Source organism: Barbatula barbatula, assembly GCF_947034865.1.
Source record: "Barbatula barbatula genome assembly, chromosome: 21".
NCBI classification, from domain to species: domain Eukaryota; kingdom Metazoa; phylum Chordata; class Actinopteri; order Cypriniformes; family Nemacheilidae; genus Barbatula; species Barbatula barbatula.
Window position 1 is genome coordinate 15,314,680 of NC_136784.1, and position 22,308 is coordinate 15,336,987.

The following is a 22,308-nucleotide window of genomic DNA, read 5'->3' on the forward strand; positions in this document are numbered from 1 at the left end:
AATTAACAACATCCCTCATTTTACATTGTGAGTGTTCACTTTGAAATATAAAAATCACTGCAATTTACAGGGGTCGTGTCATTCAGATTCTCATTCATATTATATAGATTAGATTCAGTAATATACGGTATGCTGCATAAAACATGTTTAGTTGCCACTATATTTCAAATTAATATGAATAATACTTCCCTTGTTTACTGTAAAAGCAAATAACATCATGATTAATTCATATGATGACATTACTTCCTAAAGACACACCACTACATTTAAATCCATTCGTGGGGTTATCTCATTTTCGACAACAACATATTATTTGATTCTAATTTAAACCACTTCCGTCTTTGTTCCTGTTTTAAATAAAAAACAACAGCTGAATGTGCTGAGAATGATTAGTCCACTCCCAATATCACAATCCACATACAAATGCATTATTTTATGTTCTGCTTCATCTTTATTTAAAAAGAACGTTGTTGTGTCTTCTGCAGAGTTTTGGACCCACTGTAATTACCGTGCATGATAAATATAGACGTTAAAATTTCATTTAGTCATTTAGCGGATGCTTTTATCCGAAGGGATTTATAAATGAAGAACATCACATACAAGACAGAGCCACAATGTTGGACAAGAAACACTAAGGAAGATTAACTTTTTCCTAAATGGAAAATGCACCATGTGAGCCCTCAAGCTCCAGAACTACAACTGGTGACACACATGTGAGCTTTTACTGTCATGAAGCCATCTAACTTGTTTGTTGTAATGTTTTTTTCACTGTATTTCATATGTCATAATGTGCTAAGCTAAATTTCAGGCTGATATCAGTCTACAACCATTGGTGAACCCAAGGTTAAAGAAGATATATATATATATATATAGGCTGTAATACAGAAGTTTAAATCCAGAACAGACTGGGAAGCTACGCATCTGTGCACATTTGTAGAATCATGTTTCTTTTACAATCACTATTACAGTTTGAGGGCTTTTCATAATTGTACATCATTAGCAACATGAGACGTCTGTCACACTGCCGTGAGTCAATCTGTTCTCCTACCTCACTTGTTTTTCTCAAATTCTCTATTACTTACACTCCAGAAAATCCAATCATCATCAGTAAACAAGTGTTCAGAACAGTGCAAAGATAGGGATGATTTTGTCGGAAGATCTTAGCAGACAACCTATTTTTACTGTATGGTGTGTACTATATGCATTTTTTTATTGTTTGGAATGTCATGTGACAAGAATTAAGGGCAACGCTATAGATTACAGCCCGCAAAAACAGAGTTCGTAACGAATTGTAACGATGATGTACAGTACATCTAGTCATCTACACTACATATTTGTATATATTTATTGTAGCCTGTCGCCAAATAGAACAACTCCACATTCCACATTATTTTTACAACTTACAATTCTGTTAAATGACGTGATACAATACATTGCGGGCTGTAATCTAAAGCGTTATCCGGTCATGTTGCATTCATTTATTTGTAAATTTCACATCATGTTTTACATATTATTGTACTCAAGTAAGGTAAAGCATGACTAACTCACTTCTGTTTTTAACCAATAGGAACGCCTTTTGCTGTCGCTGCTCCCCGCCCACATTGCAAGAGTGATGAAGGACGAGATCATCCAGAGGTTGAAGGGGCCAAACTTTGGCCAGATAGAAAACACCAACAACTTCCACAACCTCTACGTACAAAGACACACCAATGTGAGGTAGGACTTACTGTACAACATGAATACATACAAACTGTATGTGTATGCTATATCATTAATATGTGCTGAATACAAAGAACTGGTTACATTTACATTTATTCATTTGGCAGACGCTTTTATCCAAAGCGACTTACAAGTACTTTTATACAGTGTCACATTACTGCAGAGCAATCAGGGGTAAGGTGTCTTGCTCAAGGGCCCTTCAGTCATGACCTGCTGGCACTGAGATTAAAAACCGGCAACCTTCTGATCACAAGCCCAACACTCTAACCATTAGGCCATTAGACAGTTTCTTATCATTCTATCAAAAGGGAAAAACACACAATCTTCAGCCAAACAGGGTAAAATACTGAAGACGCACTTCATCCGGAGTAAATGAGATTTTGTTTGTTGTACTGAAGCACATGGAATCCTGTTCAAAGCGATCTTTTTCAAAGCGCTTCTTTCTCCCCTTTAATATGTTTGTCATTTTTGTGGCAGGCTGTTGAGAGACCTGCTCGATCTCACTGATTGAAGAATAGCGAAGAGGGTTTCTGGGCATCTGGATAATATTCATAAGGCTTTGTGTAGACAAGCGGCAATCCATATCTGACACACAGATGTTTTCCCATATACAGCACAACTCCATTTTGATTCACACATCAAATGCCACATAAAATAATATTTGTGCTGTTGTGTCCACAGTTGTGTCTGAATTCATTCATTTAGTTCTGCATGTTGTTAGTCATGTCAGTGTGTAATGAGTAGTTAAGGGATAGATCACACAAAAATTAAAGAAACGATTTTATCATTTCTTTACTCTTGTGTACTTCCAACCACAAAAGAAGATATTTTGAAGAATGTTGGTAACCAAACAACACTGGCACTCATTGGCTTTCATTGAGCAAACACAAAAGTCTGCAGTAGTGCGTAGTGGTCGCAGATAGAACCTTACAGCACCAATTAATAATTCGATTCTGTTTTCCTGAAACAATTCCCAAAATGCACACATTTAAAAGCAAACATGGCATAATGTAAATAAGTTGTCACAGAATAAGTATATGTGAATAACTAAGTTTTGACCAAAATCTCAGATAGAACCTTATAATTCTGAGGCGACGATTTATCAGAATAAAATGAGGAATTTAACCCCTCAATCTTGCTGTTGTTACACTAGAGCCACACTTGAGTTCCAGGTGCAATACAGACTAAATATCACAGAAAATAATAATATAACTTTTTGAGCAGCACACCCGTTGGCAGCATTAGATCACATGCTTTCAATGAAAATAAAGTGCCATTACATAAAAAATGTGACGCTCCACACCAGTTCGCACAGCACTCATGAGTTTTCTCTCATATTTTCTGCAGCATACTGTATGCTGACATAGTTGGATTTACCCGTCTAGCCAGTGACTGTTCTCCTGGAGAATTGGTCTACATGCTGAATGAGCTCTTTGGCAAATTTGACCAGATAGCCAAGGTATAGTATATATTGATAGACATGATAATAAAATATTATGGTGGCTCCATAATAATCTAGACACTTTTAATAACCTTTAGTTATTAGAGGACCAAAAAAATTAAAAGTCTAGTAGAAAGAGGTTAGAGGTGAACTCTACAGGACGGTATCTCTCCAGGAGCAGGTTTGGAAACTCCTGGTTTATTCTGTCAGAATGGCCGAGCGGTCTATGGCGCCAGACTCAAGAACATTTGGCCTTCTCTGATTGTGAGAATTCTAGTGTCCTAATGAAAGCTTGGGTACAAATCCCACTTTTGACAATAGTCATTTAGAGGGATGAACTAACATGTTTCAGCCATTACATTTGATGGGGTTTGTTGTATACATGTATTGCATATACATTGGTACAACTCTTCTCGCTAAATGCTATGGGCTCTACGCATGGCGTTGTATGACGTATTTCCCAGTAAAATGCCAGACTCAAGTCTGTTTGACCTTCTCAGGTTATGAGAATTGTAATCTCCAGATGTTGGTGTTGGTTCTAATCCTACTTCTCACGGTTGGCTTTTTGAGAAATTGACTCTGTTGGTATGAATGTCAATTAAATAAAGTATGTCTAACATATTAACATCTAGATTGCTTTTTAATGATTTCTTTGTAGGACAATGACTGTATGCGGATCAAGATCCTGGGTGACTGTTATTACTGCGTATCTGGGCTGCCTGACCCTTTGAGCGACCACGCTAAGAACTGTGTGAAGATGGGGCTGGATATGTGTGAGGCCATCAAGTAAAAGAGCATGCAGCCTTTTCTCAAACACGGATCACCTTTTATTACACTGCCTTGTATTTCATTCAGATCAATTCTGGTCAATTTCAGTATGCTGTCAAATAATTTCATATAATGACAAGCGTAGCTGTCAGGAACGATTTTGGGGCTAATGTCAATATCACTTTATTTGACTTTAAATCCAACTTGTAGCAACGTGGAATTTTTATGTTTCACGCGGCCATACACACACAAATCCATTTGAAGGGGTAACAGAGTACCCACAAATGTCGTATTGTATTCTCAAAAAACGAGAGATGCTGTGTGACAGATACACGCTGAAATGATCTGTCAGAAACACACAGACCTTCCTGAAGAGGCGCCAGGGGCTGCGCCTGCTTACTTTGTGCCGAGACAGGACAAAGCACAAGGAACACAATGGTGATGATGCTGATGAGTGAAAGGTGCAGGTGATGAGAAACACAGGACAGGTGAGGGAGCGTGGAGAATACTGGGAGGTGTAGTCCGGGGGGGAAAACTCGGGGGAACAGGCATGGGGACAGACGGGACTGTGACAGTATGTAAAGAAAATACTTTTTGGGGGGGATTTCAAGCAAGTGCTCACCAAAACGTTTTAAATATAGACAGTTTCAACAGATGCGTGCGCCTGTACTGCAGTTAACTTCTGGTCTTTATTTTAGTGACTATTTATGTTATTATTTAATTTATGTTATTATTAATTTACATTATTTTAATGTTTAATAATTGTTTTAAAAAGACAATTTGTTGAATTGGATTGAATGTAGTTTGAAAGAAAACATTGTACATTGACATCTAGCAGTTGAACTTTGTATCGCAGTCTAAATTCAAAACTTTAGCCAAGTAACGGTTCTCCTCGGTTTCTTATGATTGTTATCAGAAATAATCTACACGCACTGTACTGTTTACAAATGTCCACGAACACGTTTGTTAATGTTGTCTACTTTAAAACCGTCTATAGTGTATACCTTTCGATTGAAAAGAGGTCATAGGTGTTGGCTGGAAGTTAACAAATTTAGTAGTATTTTTTAATAAAGTAAATAGATGACTTAAAGTTCCAGTGTATGAAATCTAGTGGTGAGGATGTGAATTGCAACCAACGGCTCACTCCACCCCTCCTCCCTCCATTTCAAAGCACTACGGTTGCTGACACAGAACTAAGATGTCGTCAGATTATCTCTTCTTTGCCGAAGGAGATAATGTATTTACAAATGCGTTCTATAGAGCAGTTTGTCCGTTTAGGGCTACTATAGAAACAACATGGCGAATTCCACGCAAGCAGACCCTTCCTCCAAAAAAAGCTATCCTCCAAAAAATGACACACTGGACCTTTAACTATACGAACATTTGGAACTTTTAAAAGTTTAATATTGAATTGGCGTTGAATATGTTATATAGTACATTTACGTATCTAGCAGGCACATTTATTCCAGCTAACTCACAGGACATAGAAGCTTTACAATGTTTCATTCACTGTGTGTGTTTCCTCAGGATAAAACCATAACCTATGCCATGCTAACACAATGCCCTACCAACTGAAGTATACAAGAACAAATGATGCTTCTGCAAAGCCATGCTTTATACCTAAAGCAAATCCAGCCTGAACATACAGTATAATTTAATATTGATCGAAGAGGGGACCTCCTAACATTCACACAGCTTAATCTGGAGCGTTGGATGATGTCCAGAACGGTCTGTGTGCTGAATGAATATAGACACCAGACACACTCCCTCAGAGAGCAACTCGTAGTGCAACAGTCCTGACACTTTCTGATATTTAGTTATGATATTTAGTTAGCTATAAATATTACTGGTGTTATGCGTGTGAAATGTGCCACATGGTTTTTTATATTCGTGTCTTTATGACAGGAAGAAAATGACAGTTTGTGTTTCTTAACGCGCTAAAATAAAAGACAGACTTGTTTTGCTAAACATTTATTATGTCTAAAATTTTGACTAGTACTTCATGTTTTATTTTAGAAAGGTGAGGGACGCCACAGGGGTTGACATCAACATGCGCGTCGGAGTGCATTCTGGGAATGTTCTCTGCGGCGTGATTGGCCTCCAAAAATGGCAGTATGATGTTTGGTCGCATGACGTCACCTTGGCCAATCACATGGAGGCAGGAGGTGTACCTGGGTAAGATCAGCCTCAGGGGTATGACTTTAGTTTTTCCCCATTTCATGGTTTTCACATATTCGCTACAAGTGCTTCTGTCCTCATGAAGTGTTCTTGACGTTAATAGAAAAGCTCTGTTGAGAGTAACAATGAATTCGCTTTTGTGCTTTTGAGTGTTTTGTTGATTAACACATAATACAATGAAAAAGAACGCCTATGACGTTACTCCTCTTTGAAAAGGACAGTTCATTTCTTCTTATCGCAACTTCATTGTCTCAGCGAGCGTTGGAAAATGTGCGAACTACTTGTCATGCACCTGTTTTCATCAAGTGTCCATTCATTGTGATGTTTGTGTGCTCCTCTCCAGGCGAGTTCACATCTCCTCTGTTACGCTGGAACATTTGGACGGGGCGTACAAAGTCGAGAAAGGGAACGGACAGAGCCGAGACTCCTACCTGAAAGAGCACGGCATCATCACGTACCTAGTCATCAACCCGAAGGTAAAACATGACGTACAGGGTCAACTAGTTGATCTATGATTGACATTTAACCTTAATACTTAATTTCAGGTGTTTGTTATATTGAATATTTATTTGTTTATATTGCGTAAGTGGGTAAACATAATTATATCCAAATATGTCTTCCTGTCGTATTACTGTTGATAAATCACAGTTTCAACTGAAGCAGATGAATTGTTTTGTCATTACATTGAATTCACATTGAGCACCAATTATGTAAATAAGTCTATTTAGACTTTGTAAATAGGCTCATTTGACTTTGTAGCCATATTTGACAATCACAAAATAGCTGTTTATCAAAACTAATTTTACTGCATTAGTTTAACGCAGAGCACCGATCCGAGCGTCAAGCCCCAGAAAAGATTCCAAAATATTCATCTGATCAGATGTGTGTGGGCTTTACAGCCCACAGATATGATAATGCCTGGCACCCTATACTATTCAAATAACAATGCCTATTCTTGTATTTATTCACTACGTAATGTAGTTTTCAACAACGCATTGGCCCTGGGTAACAGAAGCAGCAATGTTTTCTCATAAGAGACTCATACATTTATTTTCTGCTCTTTTTGAGCCTCTCAGCTCAAACATAACAGCCCACTGCCACCCACCACACTCCCATTATCATTACCAGATTAGAGTTTGGAGGGGTTTTCGCCTGTTTGGTTAGTAGTTGTCTTTTTTATACACACTGGCTAATGCCTATTTGCGTAAGCAGTTTTTCACTTCAGTTTTTTATTCATTATGCCGTTGGACTTTAAAAAGATGTATTTGTGCACAGCATATGCAATATACTGCAAATGCTGATAATCTACTGTATGTTTCCCACACTGGATTTATGTCTTTACATTTCAGACATTTAGATTAGAATAGATATTAGATTAGAAAAAAACGAAAAAACAAATGGCACTTTTTTATAAAGGTATGATATGGCTGAGATAAACGACAAATATTATCAATTTATGTTTCCTTTAATTGGAATACACTAAACATGAAATTTGGAATTTGGGATTAATTAAACATATTTTACATAAATATTTATGTCTGAATTGATTTAAAAAACGAATAATGCTTTGGGTCCACCAGACCTGCAAACATTTATTTTATACATTTTATTTTGATCCAGATTATTGTTGACATTTAATTAGAACAATATACACCAATAATCCAACAATATACACTTTATTTTTGTGTCTCGAGTTTCCTTTGTCTTAAATCTTCTCACATAGGCAGAAAAACGAAGTCCCCTGCTCCCCTGCCGGCTTCGGCCCACGTTGGACGGGGCCAAGATGAGGGCATCTGTCCGCATGACGCAGTACCTCGAGTCATGGGGGGCAGCCAAGCCGTTTGCGAATCTCCACCATAGAGACAGCATGACCAACGAGAACGGCAAGATCAATACACATGTGAGTCAAGCGGAGGAGAATACAGAGGTTCTGATTCATAGAAATGCAGTTATAGAATCTGTAAGAACGTTCATTTGCAATTTTTCTCACAGGATGTGCCGTTGGGGCAGTACAGTATTCAACAAAGGTCAGAAAGGTCTTTTTTACCTTTTAATTATTTATCAGGGATTCGTGATAACAAGCACAGTTTCAAGGGCATTTAACTTCAGGACATTCACATGGTGACCTCATCTGCATTTCTAAGCTTGCTTCAAGTATCTCTCCCTATTTCCATCCTCCCCCTGATCGTTTTTTTCAGAACAAAATCGCAGAAGAAGAGATTTGAAGAGGAATTGAATGAAAGAATTATTCGCACCATCCATGGCATCAACTCACAGAAGTGAGTACCCATTATTCCCAGCATCTTATATGTAAGAGGGAATCCATGCATTCTGAAAGACAGCACGAGTAAGAGCCACTTTCAGTTTAACAAGGAAGAATTAGGAGAGCTTTCCCTCTTATTAATATATAATATAAAGTTTCACATTGAAAATCCAGGAAAATGAAAATCCAATTTACATCTGAACAATAAGCAGGTCAGAGGTCCATGCCATCATAACAAAACAATGATTAAAATCGTGTTTATTTCCTAATTGAGTAAAAAAAACAATGTATTCAATTTGCAAAATGCTGCCGTTTTAATTAGTCGTTTTCAGATGTTGCACCCCAGTGTACAATATTTTCCAGCACGATGTACCTCAGAGCATTTCCTGCATTTATGCTACTAAACAATCTATTACAAAAACCATTCAGAGCAACAATTGTTTTAAATGACTTTGTTTATGCTTTCTTTCCCCCAGGCAGTGGCTAAAATCAGAAGACATTCAGAGGATCTCTCTGTTCTTTCACAATAAGACCTTAGAAAAAGAGGTAGACTCCACCTTGAAACGTGTGAATAAATCACAGATAAATAAGAAAAATGCACAGATGTGCAGAAAACGTTCACATTTTAATACCGATATTGTGTTAATTCAAAAGATATGATAATAGTTTAATTCAGTGCTATAACATTTCGTCTTAAGAGCCAGAATGGTTCCAAACTTTCTCTTTCTGCCTCACAACACTCATTTTTAAAGTGTGATACATTGATCAAAAAAAGAGATTTTCTTGCAATAATATTTTTCCCTTTTTTGTTTCAGTACAGAGCAACATCTCTTCCAGCCTTCAAATTCTACGTCACCTGCGCGTGTCTCATTTTCTTCTGCATCTTTGTAGTTCAGGCGTTAGTTTTGCCCAAGTAAGTATCACCTCCACGACACGCACAACACATTCGGCAATTACTCCCACCCGCCGTCTCCCACAGCACTTAGACCGGGCGACCCAAAATAATATTACAACATCTAAACAATTGAGAGAAAAGAAGTGCGGGAATAAAGACTGAGATGATGGGAACGCCAATGATCGTCTGAAAACGACGGCCCTGAGCGGCCGGTTATGGATGTCGGTGAATTAAAGGACAGTCTGGTTTGAAAACAATGTCTCTCTTTGTATGAAGGCAGACAGAAAAATCCATGCAAGGCGTCGCTCTAATTTACTGCCTGTGTTGTCTGAGAGCACCTTCGCTGCTTTAGTTTTTTTCTCGCCCTGTGCTCCTGACATTGATTTTATGCCACGTTTATGGTGAGATGAGGCGCTTTCGAATGGAGCTTAACATTGACGTTCTTATATAGGAGGAAGAAATTGAATTAGTGGTGCTTGTAAGGAAATCTATTGCTATTTGGACAAAGCGCTAACCATGAGTGTTGAACTACAGAAAAACTAATCGGGGAAAAATGAGACTTGTTCTAGGGAGACTTGAAAGAGTTCAATCAACTAGTGACTACCCAGAATGCATAGCAACCACTCGGAACTTAGTTTCATAAAGGTGAATGTCAACCGAGCTCTTATTTCCATATGTGCTGCTCTAAATCCCTTGCTTTTCATGTAAGTTAATGCATGAGTGAACACACGACACATGACACATCCGCGATTGAAGCTAACGTGTGCCTTTGAGAATCAGTGATGATGTGCGATTGTGTCTCTTACAGAACTATCGTCCTTGGGATTTCATTCGGAACGGCCTTCCTGCTGCTCGCCTTCATCCTCTGCATTTGTTTTGCCGGTCACATACTGGTAAGTTGTTCAGTAAATCTAAACCGGTTTCCTTTGAGAGACTTTGAATGAAGAACGAAGGCTCATTTTTGGCCTGTTAGATACAGACATGTTACATGTATTCCTGCTGCTGGAGGAAATTGCTCTGTGTATTGAAATGTCATTTAATAGGTAGAGGTTACCGCACATGTAAGACCCATCTTGTTAGAGAAAATGCCATGACAGGAAGGAAAACATTTTCTTGCTTTCGTCTGAGGAACAGCTTTTTTCAGCTCTTTGACAAACAGCCCTCTCTATAATAAAATGATATGCCACGTTGGACACCTATATCTCTTTCTGTCTCTCTATCTCTGTCTTTGTATATTACTCTAGCTTTTAAGAGGGTAAAATATCTCATTTAATATTCCAGGGTCAATTCACTTATCTGTGAATTTAATGAAATCATAAACATGTCATCAAAATGAAGAAATAATATTCTTTATATTACATTTTTCTATCCGTCATCGTGATATTTGATTTACTGCATATCATTTATTCAGATGGAGGAAAACTATGAAAAATTTGCAAGGTTATTATAGACCACTTCAGAAGATGTAAATAACGTTTGTCCAACGCTGGTCTAGAAGAACTGTATAAATTGTAACCCTACACAAACGTTTAAACAAACAATTTATAAATGAATCATGGAACATTATTTAAATGAGCCATGAGGGAACGGTGCGAGGCCTGTGACGCGAGTTATATCGAGAGTCAGCTGCGCGTGCACAGGTCTCGCATCTCTCACGGAGCAGCTCCGGAAGCATAAGAGAGGAGCGACAAGAGGTAAAGGAAGAGCTTCTCGGCTGGCTGAGCGACAGAAATTTTTTTTTCCTTTCTTCACTGTCGCTCCTTGTGCTTCCGGCTCCTTTTCTCTCGTCTGTCCATACCCCCAGGTGCTGCAGCCCCCGAGACTGGCCCCGGGGGGAGTAGAGCACAGTCTCGTGGGTACCCCGGTCTGTGAGGGGCGATGGGGGTTTTTAGCGAGCAAGGCAGGACGAGAGCCGTGAGAGAACGTACGATGAGAGAGGACCAGGCCTGGACTTTACGTTACGTTTCGTTGTTTGTTCATTTTTTTAAAAGTCTGATTCACGTCCGCCGGTTCCAGCCTCCTTCCTTTTATTGAACCATGTTACAAATATATCTTTAAAAGATCTTTGCGATTTCATTACGCTATATTACATAAGAATTAAAAAGTACAATTAAATTAAACTGGAAGTGCTTCTGGACCAGTGTTTACATCTTGCGTTGTGGTCTATAGTCTACTAAAAATACTTTGCTGTTTATTACAGAAAGAACATAATTTTACATAATTTGTCAGTTTTTTTACAGATTGTTTTTAAACTACGGTAACATTTCAGAAAAAAAAAGTTACAAACGGGGAAAACATACAGTTTATTTTTACAGTATCATCAAAATAAAACTTAATATCTTTTTTATTTAAATAAACGTAAATTAGAAATGTTGACTCGGGGAAGTTGAGGCACTAAAATAAATAACTGAAAATAAAAACCAATATATATATATAATAATCTTACAGAAACATAACAAATAAATAATATAATAATAAAAACATTTATATCAACTAAAATAAGAATGAAAAATATAAACATCTTCAAAAAATAAACAAAATGATAATTGCCGGTTCAGTGCCAGAAAACACTGACGAAAGTATGTACGTAACAAAACACTTTAATGATGGAAAACAAGACCAGGAGAATATAAGTTCTATAATAACAGCTACCAATATAATCAAGATAACCTGTTTCTCTATATACCTTTTAGGAATCTGGCTTTCTATCTGCTTAAAGGATTTGCATACTATCAACCCCCAGCTTCATCTTCCTTGTCCCCAATGCCAATAAGCAAGGTGGTTTTAAATAGTATTTATGATGGTAAAAAGAGGCCACATTACATAGGCATGACCAACTAGCCCAAAAACCTTCATGTTTCATTTTCGTCTTGGATGATATATTTCACTGAGTTACTGTGATCTCTTTGTCTCTTTGTATGGCTATAAACTCAAGTCCCTGTGGGGACCGTGGATGTGAGGGACTATTCTTAAAAAGCTCTGTGGCTCTCTGTTTTGTGTTACTTTTCTAGTAGGCCACTTACAACCATGAATGTGTGTCTAGAGCTTGTGTGGAAGGTAATTAAGAGTGTTTCTCAGCTTTGTTCCTCTTTTTCTGATGTGAGAGCTCGTGAGGTCCTACATAAATGAACGAGGGGCTGAGGTCATCTCATTCAGTTGATGTGCTCAAACATTGAACAAATAAAATGATTCACAGACAAGAGGGTTTTAAGAGCTGTTTTTAGTTTGACTACCTTTAGATTTAGGCCTGAAGTGTCCTTTTATAAGGTTGAGATTGAGTGTTTTTGTAAAATGCTGTTGCACTGTGCTTCTGTCTATTTTCATCCTGACAATGCAGCATTACTTAGCACGAAGAGGCTGACGTGGTCCCTACAGAGTGAGACAGGGATTAGTAAAAAATGTATTCAATTAAACCAAAATGTGGAGCTTGCTCCTAAAACCTTAAAAGTCTCTATGTTAAGATGGCTCTATAGCCTCACCAAAAGTGTCTTCACATTGATCTGATCAATTCCCAATAAAGATCAAATCAATCCGTGCCCTGTCCAATATGGTGTTTCACTCAAAATACATTGAGTAAAAGTAAAAAGTAAAACAGGTCGTGAATGAATAACATGAGCACACAGATTCTCTCTTCATTTTTCATTATTAGATTTACTCGATGAAGTGATGTTTATTAATGTGTGGAGTACAATCATAACCCTGAGCATTAGGAATAAAATATGCAAATGATGTTAGTGGGAGTCAAAGCTCATTTTTTGCTTCTCTCTTGATGCTATAGCAATGGGGTAAAGCAGCCTCCTGCACAATGCCCCGGCTTCAGGGCCCATCTAAAGTCATCACCAACAAGCCCTGGATACGACTTGCGCTCACCATGGCAACCACTGCACTTATCCTGGTAATGGCCGTGTTCAACATGGTAAGTATCACTACTCCCTGATGCCCGTCGTATCGGCAAGATTGGACGTGATTCACTAGATTCAGTAGGACCAGGCATACACGTGTTCGACAAGGAAAGGCTCCCTGCCTTCATCATTGGCACTCTGGTCTGTCAACAGCTTTACAGACTTTGTCTCAGTAATTCAGGGACCTCTTGAGAAATAAGGGTAATATGATAAGTCTAGTACGCTGCCATTCCATCTAATGGTCAATAATCCATATTTCAATCGCTAAAAATAATCAATACAGCTCTGCAGTGCATAACTTTATCCACCCATATCCATCCCATGCGTATGCACCGATGGCTGATGCACTCCAGGGTTGCAGCTTGATCCCATTAGTAAAGCTTTTAAACGGATGTTATAATACTTTTGTGTCATTTAAAATAGCATAATGTCACAAAACTGTGTCTAAATTATTTCACAGGGAGTTTTTAACCTAGACAAAAAACAACTTCGTTTTAATTATGAGAAGTTGGACATTGACATCTACTGGGGTAATGACATTAAACTCTAAGAAGCAGCAAAAGTCACATATTGATGTGTATGATAGAAGAGCTTTACATTTATAAAAACACGGAAGCATACAGTTACGGCATTAACATTGGACAAATTCTTTGACACAAGCATCAACAGAAACGTTTTTAACGCGGAGGTTGTGCTGAGTCCGGTGTCTTGAACAAGTTGGTCATAATCGAACGGGAAGATTTTGATACCCACACCAGCTACTGTATAAATAAACCTGATCGCATCGCGTGAGATCTTTTATGATATAACAAAGACATCTGGATGCTTTGGTTTGGCAGGTTCTGGCATGTTGCGGTTTTGTTAAACGTGCCTTTATTTATTGAGCAACAATGCTAACCTGGTCAAACATACACTCAAATACATCCCTCATATATAAAATACATTCAAATTGTTTGAATACGTATGTTTCAATACAGCGCAACTGTAATATTACACTTAAACTTCATTTAATATTTTTTGTGTGTGCGCTATAGTTTAAATAATCAGTCCCAACAGCACTTGGCCTGGTTCTGTCTTGGTTTGTAGGTCAGTTAGTAGACCAAGTTAAATTGGGCGCAATTACGTTATTTGGCGTTCACACGGGGTCAACATGAAAAACTACGGTAACGCTTTCTGTAACACAGCCTGCAATGTACTGCATAATTCAACAGAATTTACACGTAACTCATCATGACAATAATGTACCTCTACAGTACATATAAGTAGGGAAAGTATCTTAAAATTCTGGAAATATCGAGATAAGATTAAGGAAAACACCAATCCTAAAATCAATCAAATAAACATCTTTTTAATTCAACCGCTCAATTACTGGAAAGCAACTGTTTACAAAGCGTCAGCCAAATTTGTGGATTACAGACTTTTCTGCTTTTTCCATCTGCTTCTACTTTGATTTCCACTGATTTCTTTGTGCAATCATATTGTACTTGTGTAAAAAAAACGTGTGATAACATATTTCCTGGAAACATATGAATCAGAAACTGCAACAGATGTATTTGGCTAAGAGTGAGAGTTTGTTTTCTGTTTGAATACTCTAGATTTAGTTTTTCTCCATCTGTTGTGTTGTAAGTTCTTCTTGGGCGATGACAGAATGATGCTGTCAGCTCCACTGAACGTATCCAACAGCAGTACGGACAGTCCATATGGAGAAAACGCAAACTGCCCAAACAACAAGTTCTACTTGCCGGTAAATTCCATTCAATCCCGTCTTTTGAAGTCAGCTTTTAGGAAAATATGCAGAAAGCTTTAAATGTTCAAATGAAAATGGTTTCCATTGGTCAACCCAAAGTTTATGCCAAGGCGATGTTTGTTTTGTAGATGACTGAAACAAAGAGAATAAACAAATGGCCTATTCTCTGCATATTAAGCTGGAAGTGTTTCACTACATAGCATTGCTGTGAGAGCAATGTCAGGCGTATATGTGCTCTCTGCAGATAACAAGATTGTGGAGAAAACAACACTAAATGAGAGTTGACCACAGGTCTCAAACCTGGGTGTGTGTTTCATGAAAAGGCCTGGTCAAGTATGGACATTTCTTAGAAACATAAATTTCACAATATTTCATGGACCACCTTGCCATCTATGAAAATATGAGGGACGTTTCGTTGTGTGACTTGTGACTTTTTAAAAGCAAGTTGAATGAATTCTTTAAGAGGCCTTGGATGTATCTTACCATTTTGTATTTTCTATAGGATCTAATATATCATTTATAAGCTCACCTATTGCAAATCTAGTATTTGGATGCACTTGTTTAAAAACAGATTTGTATTTATTTTAAAGTGAAAAATGTTTCAGATTTTTTGTTGTTTACAACAAGTCTGTCTCTGCCTCAACAGTACTTCATCTACAGCTGCATTCTGGGATTGATCTCATGCTCTGTGTTCCTGAGGATAAACTACGAGCTAAAGATGATAATCATGCTTGCTGCTGTCGTTGGATATAATGTCATCATTCTCCAGACTCATGCAACAGTACTGGATCATTACAGCATGAACCTTTACCACCAAACCCAGCAACGGTATTTATCTCCACACACACACATTCTTATACACAATTATTTTATGGTAAATGATACGTAAAATCTTACAATTCATTTCATTTCTGCCATTATTCACCCCCCCCCTCTCTATTTTTTGGTTTTGTTTGGTGTTTTTTTATTTGACAATAACAATGCTCCACCTTAGAAGTTTGAATAACACTTGCGACAGTCTTGTTGAAATATACACGTACATGAAAAAAACACACTACAAGAATGATTTGTTGTTTTAACTAAAAGAAAAATTATCCGGCTGCCTTAAATATTTAGCAAAATATTAGTTAACATAAAAACTTTGCTTCAAACTTTACAAGTGCTTACGTACTTACTTACTTTTTAAGTTGAAACAACAAATACATTTTCTGTTTGTTTTCAGACCGGGTGTTCTTAAAGATTTGAAGACCATGGGCTCTGTATCATTGTTCATTTTCTTCATCACTTTGCTCGTGTTGGCGAGGCAGGTGAGTCTCTTCCAACCACCCAAAGTGTCTCTACGTGCTGTGCATTGACTAAACACAACCTCTGGCTCTGTGAATATCTGAATGTAAATGGTTTATTACATGCACCTATAAGAAAACACATCAAATCTAGTACAAAACATGTTGCATGTTTTCTAACCTTTAAGAAACGCTTTCACAATCTCAGCAGGTCGGCCGTGGGTCAGACGTTCTGTTCTTGCTTTTGAAGGACTGTTTGTCCTCAGACAATACACTTGTCTGAATTCTGTATTTGAAATGCACAGCTAATACGTTCTTGGAGAATGTAGTGTCTGATCAGGTGATAGGTAACCTAAGGACAGATGTTTCTCCAACGTGTTGAGAGACAAAAAAACGAGTTATGAATGACTCTCAATACACTTATTTGTGCCAATTCCACAAATTTGGAAAATCTGTCTGCTTAAAAGTCTTTTCCGTGTTGAAATCACGGTCAAACACAAAAGCGTCACACAGAGAAAATTAAAGAAATGTTTCATAATAACGTCCCTTTATTCTAGAACAATCTGTAAATATATTTGAACTGTCCTTGTGTGCATTTAATTCTGCTTTCTTTGTCATCTTTAAAGCCACACGAGGTGATCAAATGTGTACCATCTCTTTACTTCTGTCCTCTTGTAACAGAATGAATATTACTGTAGGTTAGACTTCCTCTGGAGGAACAAGTTTAAGAAGGAGTGCGAGGAGATCGAGACCATGGAGAACCTGAACCGGGTGCTTCTGGAGAATGTCCTACCTGCTCATGTGGCTGAACATTTCCTGGGTCGTAACTGGAAGAATGAGGTGAGACTCTCAATCTATAGTCCATGTCCATTCATTTTATAATGAACGATAAGATAATGAAGTTCTTAAATTATTCGTGATCACGTTGACTGGAGTAGCAGCAGATGCCTGATGGTTGGAAAATGTAGGCTACACAATTATTACATATTATTATTTCATGGACATGATTGCGACTCATAATGAAAAATATTATTCTGCTAAATGACTAAAATGTATTTTAACTTTTATTCACTTGAAACATATTCACACACAGGGCCGTGTCTGTGGGGGCTAGGGTAGCATATCCTCTCCAAAAATATCCATCTTGAAATTACAATAATTAAAAATGAAATACTTATTATTAAATACTTACTTTATACTTATTTGTATTATCTATTTAACAATTATCTGTCAATTTGATCACAGACAAATGTAAAAATGATGCATGCAATGAACTATGATTCTATATCTGCCCAACACGAATATGTGATAGCCCTCCCCCAGTCGAGCCAGCCTAGTACCGGGCCTGTTCATCATGTATATAATATCAAATTTAATACGAGCTTTCCGTGTCATAACTTTATTATATTTCTTTTCGACAGGACCTCTACCACCAGTCGTACAATCTGGTGTGCGTCATGTTCGCCTCTATCCCAGACTTCAAGGAATTTTACACAGAATCAGATGTCAATAAGGAGGGACTGGAGTGTCTGAGACTCCTCAATGAGATTATAGCAGATTTTGATGAGGTACAAAATAAACAAACACCTTCATAATCATATTACAGTTCGAAAATGTTGATTTCATAGCAAAGCTAAAGTAAGATATAACTGTTTTATGGCTGGAATACACTACAACCGATTGTTTTTCAAAATAGACATCGTACAATTGTAAACTTTTTGAAAGTTTCAGATAGAAACACACTTACTGATCAAAGCTGCAGGCTGGCACAGAATTTCTGCAACTGGTCCAGACTGAAAATCTGGGCAAAATCTGAGCATAAATCAAAGCTAAATCAGTTTAGTATATTTAAGGTGTGAAATCAAAATGGATCCTATTTTTTTAGCATTTATACTTTAAGTGGACATTATTGGTTTTGTGGTAAACTATTTATCCATGCATAGCAATCCACAAAAACGATTTAGTAAATATTAAAAAATATATATATATTATAAATGATGAGTGGAATAATTCAGTGGAAAGATCAAGCCACACCCTTTTCTACCCAATATTCAGTTTCACTTACTGTATTTACATCAAATACAGCGCCATTATGGAGTCAGTCACGTATTTGAAATGTTTTGTTTTATTAAGTGAAATCATAAACTGTTGTAGCATTTTTGCTGAAGGGTTTGATGTATTTCATGCTAATCCAAAAATGAAAATATGTTCATCGTTTGCTTACTCGTGTGTCATTCCAAACCTGTATGACTTTCTTTCTTCTGCAGAACACAAAAGAAAACATTTTGAAGAACGCTGGCAGCCAAACAACATTGGCCCCCTTTCACTTCCGTTGTATGGACTCTTCTTAAAATATCTTCTTTTGTGTTCCACAGATACTCATGTTTTAAATGACACGAGGGTGAATAAATAATGACATCATATTTATGGTTAACTATTCCTTTAAAGTCCAATGTGACCTTTTGACCATACTGACAGATAAACATTTGCTGTTGTCTAATGAAAGTCGGTGTACGTCCTGTTTATTAAAATTGAATTGAAAATACTGAACATTGATATTCAAATACAGTAAAGGTTGCATGAAAACTTGCAGCTGTAACTATAGAAGGTAGGTCTTGGCAAAGGGTTTTTCAAATATGAATGACGTCATACTTAACAGTTGTGATGTTTAACGGACTTATGTTAAAGACGGCAGATACATTTTGTGATAATAGAATTATTGCTGCTCCGGATTTGACTCAAAATAATACTCTTGTACCTGACAGCTGCTGTCAAAGCCCAAATTCAGTGGCGTTGAGAAGATCAAAACCATTGGCAGCACATACATGGCTGCCACGGGGCTAAATGTGACCCCCGGACCAGAACATGCACAGGTAGATAGTTTTTTTTCTAATAACTGCAAAATTAATTGCAAGTGCCTGTGAAGCTTTTTGTTTATTCCAAAGGACCATGACCGACAGTATATGCACATCGGAACAATGGTGGAGTTTGCTTTTGCTTTGGTGGGGAAGCTTGACGTCATCAACAAGCACTCCTTTAACGACTTCAGACTGCGAGTGGGTAAGCAGAGCCTATAAGTGCATTTCCATTACGTTTACATTTATGCATTGGCAGACCATTTTATCCAGGGCAAAGTGCTTTCGAACCAAGCCCATGATCTTGGCATTGTCAAATATGAAAAAGTTGGGCTATAGGAACTCACTCCCAGTTACGCTGTTATCGGTCTGTGGGTGGATACGTTCCTGAAGTTTTAAATGTTTCCGGCCTCTATCGTCAGGAATAAACCACGGGCCGGTTATCGCGGGCGTGATCGGAGCACAGAAACCACAATATGACATCTGGGGAAACACGGTAAACGTGGCTAGTCGAATGGAAAGCACCGGGGTACTGGGGAAGATCCAGGTAGATCGATGCGGTTTGTGTTGAATTATTGATGAGCATCTCTTTCACTGGATCTAATAATCTGTGTTTCTTCTCCAGGTCACAGAGGAGACTAGTCGGATCCTGAAGACGTTAGGTTACATATGTTCCTGTCGAGGGATCATCAACGTTAAAGGAAAGGGGGAACTCAAGACCTTCTTCGTTCACACAGAGATGACCAGATCTTTATCACAGGGGAATGTATGCCTTGAACCTCAGTCACACAAAAACACACAAGAATCGTTTTGATCAAACAGCGATTGATTACAGTTGTACAGTATGTGTACAGTTAAATACTCCACCCCAACCCAATGTAGGACTAATATAGAGCTGTTCGGACCACATGCACAAGATGTTTTTGCATTGCTTTATAAGTAATGAATGGCTGTGTAACTGATCATAACTGTGTTTCGCGCAATCCATTATTTAAAATATTTTTTTTAAATAAAGGAATATTAACAAAGGTGGCCATGTTTTGATGCTATCATTTTGGTATCCATTAAAGTTTCTATATAAATGTCCAAGCGTCTTTTTTTCTCAAACTGTGAAAGCGGTACAACCACACAACAATAAATAAACCAATTACAAAATTGCAATACAAATGTATACACACACATATAGTGTTTATTCATATTTTTATATTGTCACTGACACTACAGCACGTCAGACGGGTGTCACGGATCCATAACCCTCCTCCACTGTCCAGGTGATTCCATTTTTGCTGTAGAAGTCCGAGCGAATGTGGGCGACACGAGTAAATGTCTTCCCCATGTCATGTTGTGATGGTGTAAAACGTCCATACACAGAAGAAGACAGAATAGGAACTGGTCTGCTTGACTCCTACCATGAGATAAAATACACAGGGACCCATTCTTTACTGCATCTTCACTGCATTTTATTTATCTACAAAGGCAACATAAATGAGTTGGAAACTCACCTCGCTGAAGATGTCTAGGCCGCGGGCTTTAGCATGTGTCCGGTCGTCTCTGTGGAGTTTGTTGTCGTAACCTTCTAAGCTTTGATTTATGCAGTCATACAAAGACATTTCTGAAGCCTATGGTATAAGAAAAATCAGTCGTGCATGTTAGAATTTGTTTGATTTTATATTTGTTATTTAATTTGTGTTGCCTGGGTGTCTTTATGAGGCCACTGTATAGACTGTTTCAGGGGCAACAACATAAACAAACATTATGTGGCCCAAACTTCACTTCTGGTAGACCTCTGCAAAGAATGAATACCCAAACTGTTGAGTGGTGTTAAATTAATGTATTGCTGCTGTTAATATACAATAAGATATCAATACATCAATATATTAACATCAAATGTAAGTATCAAATAAATTGATATATTAGTAGTCACTAGCCAGACCGATGACCAAACGCAGACCGGAAGTTGAGATCGTAACTTCCGTATTTTGTCGCATTTCCAAGTGAAATTGAATTTTAAATGAGAATGGGCGTGGCTTTCCTCTTTCTCTGCGAAAACAGTCGTTGCATTTTGAAATGGACAGTTGAAGGGGGGGGGGGGGAGTTAACAAGCTCCGCCCAAGCCGTCTGACATCTAAGATGGGTGGTCATTTCAGGACGGAAGTGTATTTTCAGACTGTAACTAAAGATTATAACACGATGTTGTAAAAGCGAATGACCACATTCATAAACTTTTTACAATAAACGCTGCAATTTTCTATTTCACTGGGACTTTAACTTCGGGCCAGATGTTCCTACCAAATGATAACCATTTTTGAAACATTATTTATTGATACGTTACATGGAAATGTAAAGAGAATGTAAATAATGCTACCGTTATAAACACAGCGTTTTGTTTGCTCTCTGTAAAAGCTGCCAGGTTTGATCTTACCTTTGTGATGTTGTTGAAATATCGCATTTCTTTGGTCTCTGTCCGTCTTGGTGGTATAAAGCTGAAGACAGACAGAGTAGAAAGAGGTCTGGACTTCGCTTCGAGTGATGCATCCATTACTAATCGAGCTTTGATCGCACGAGAGGATCAAGTACGACGGCGCAGTTTAGCGTCAGCGGTTGCTAGGATACAGTAGACTACTGTAATGAAATCGATGAATGATTGACATTTGGATCGAAATTAAATAGCTTAAAGGAATCATGGACGAAATCGTTGAAACATTTCTTTGGACATTTCTGACAAATCATGTAAACGCAGCACGTGCGTGCAATGCTTATAGGTTCTGGATAATTTGTCTTATCAATAAATAGCATTTAAAATGTTATTTTTTAAGGATGTGAAGGGTTGAGTAAATGTACAATACGTTTTTATAATGTCGATGTTTAACCGCTGGTTCACATTTATTGAAGATCAAAAGGATGCATTGGCGTTTTATCAATTATTTCAAGCAGTTCTGAAAATGCTTCGTTGAATATAGATATATACGTATAGTAGACTATTGATACGTTTTTAACTTCACAATGCGATAAAATAAGTCATTTAAACCCTGCCTGTTATCTGGTCTGGTCAATGATCAATGAAACACTTTTGGATGCAGGCTTTTGGATATTCTGAACATCACATAAAATCATTATAATGTTCTTTTAATGGCTATATTGCCTGATCTCCCTTCACTTTCATTTTACAACTTTTGTTCAAGATATATTGCTAAAATATAAAATGATTAGTTGTAAATTAAATAGATTACAAGACAATATGTAAGGACCATGGGCAC

The 22,308-nt window shown here is 37.7% G+C and overlaps 2 protein-coding genes across 2 annotated transcripts in view; one reads left to right on the top strand and one right to left on the bottom strand.

Annotated features, from left to right (window-relative positions):
* Positions 1-20,135, top strand: part of adcy2b (adenylate cyclase 2b (brain)) — a 56,200-nt gene extending 36,065 nt beyond the window's left edge. The window contains exons 5-25 of the mRNA XM_079485312.1: positions 1,568-1,716; positions 3,067-3,178; positions 3,819-3,946; positions 5,945-6,103; positions 6,450-6,582; positions 7,830-8,006; positions 8,099-8,133; positions 8,305-8,385; positions 8,846-8,915; positions 9,185-9,282; positions 10,073-10,157; positions 13,043-13,180; positions 14,794-14,910; positions 15,560-15,741; positions 16,136-16,220; positions 16,878-17,036; positions 17,618-17,764; positions 18,962-19,069; positions 19,142-19,256; positions 19,474-19,598; positions 19,677-20,135. Coding sequence (XP_079341438.1) covers positions 1,568-1,716; positions 3,067-3,178; positions 3,819-3,946; positions 5,945-6,103; positions 6,450-6,582; positions 7,830-8,006; positions 8,099-8,133; positions 8,305-8,385; positions 8,846-8,915; positions 9,185-9,282; positions 10,073-10,157; positions 13,043-13,180; positions 14,794-14,910; positions 15,560-15,741; positions 16,136-16,220; positions 16,878-17,036; positions 17,618-17,764; positions 18,962-19,069; positions 19,142-19,256; positions 19,474-19,598; positions 19,677-19,865 — 2,592 coding nt within the window. The 3' untranslated portion in view covers positions 19,866-20,135. The remainder of the gene's footprint in view (positions 1-1,567; positions 1,717-3,066; positions 3,179-3,818; positions 3,947-5,944; positions 6,104-6,449; positions 6,583-7,829; positions 8,007-8,098; positions 8,134-8,304; positions 8,386-8,845; positions 8,916-9,184; positions 9,283-10,072; positions 10,158-13,042; positions 13,181-14,793; positions 14,911-15,559; positions 15,742-16,135; positions 16,221-16,877; positions 17,037-17,617; positions 17,765-18,961; positions 19,070-19,141; positions 19,257-19,473; positions 19,599-19,676) is intronic.
* Positions 20,136-20,166: 31 nt separating this feature from the next.
* Positions 20,167-21,590, bottom strand: cfap90 (cilia and flagella associated protein 90; the record flags this gene model as incomplete). The annotated part of the gene is made up of 3 exons (XM_079485313.1): positions 20,167-20,456; positions 20,554-20,670; positions 21,474-21,590. 3 exons carry the CDS (start codon positions 21,588-21,590, stop codon positions 20,280-20,282), a joined length of 411 nt encoding a protein of 136 aa, XP_079341439.1. The 3' UTR covers positions 20,167-20,279.
* Between the last annotated feature and the right edge of the window lie 718 nt (positions 21,591-22,308).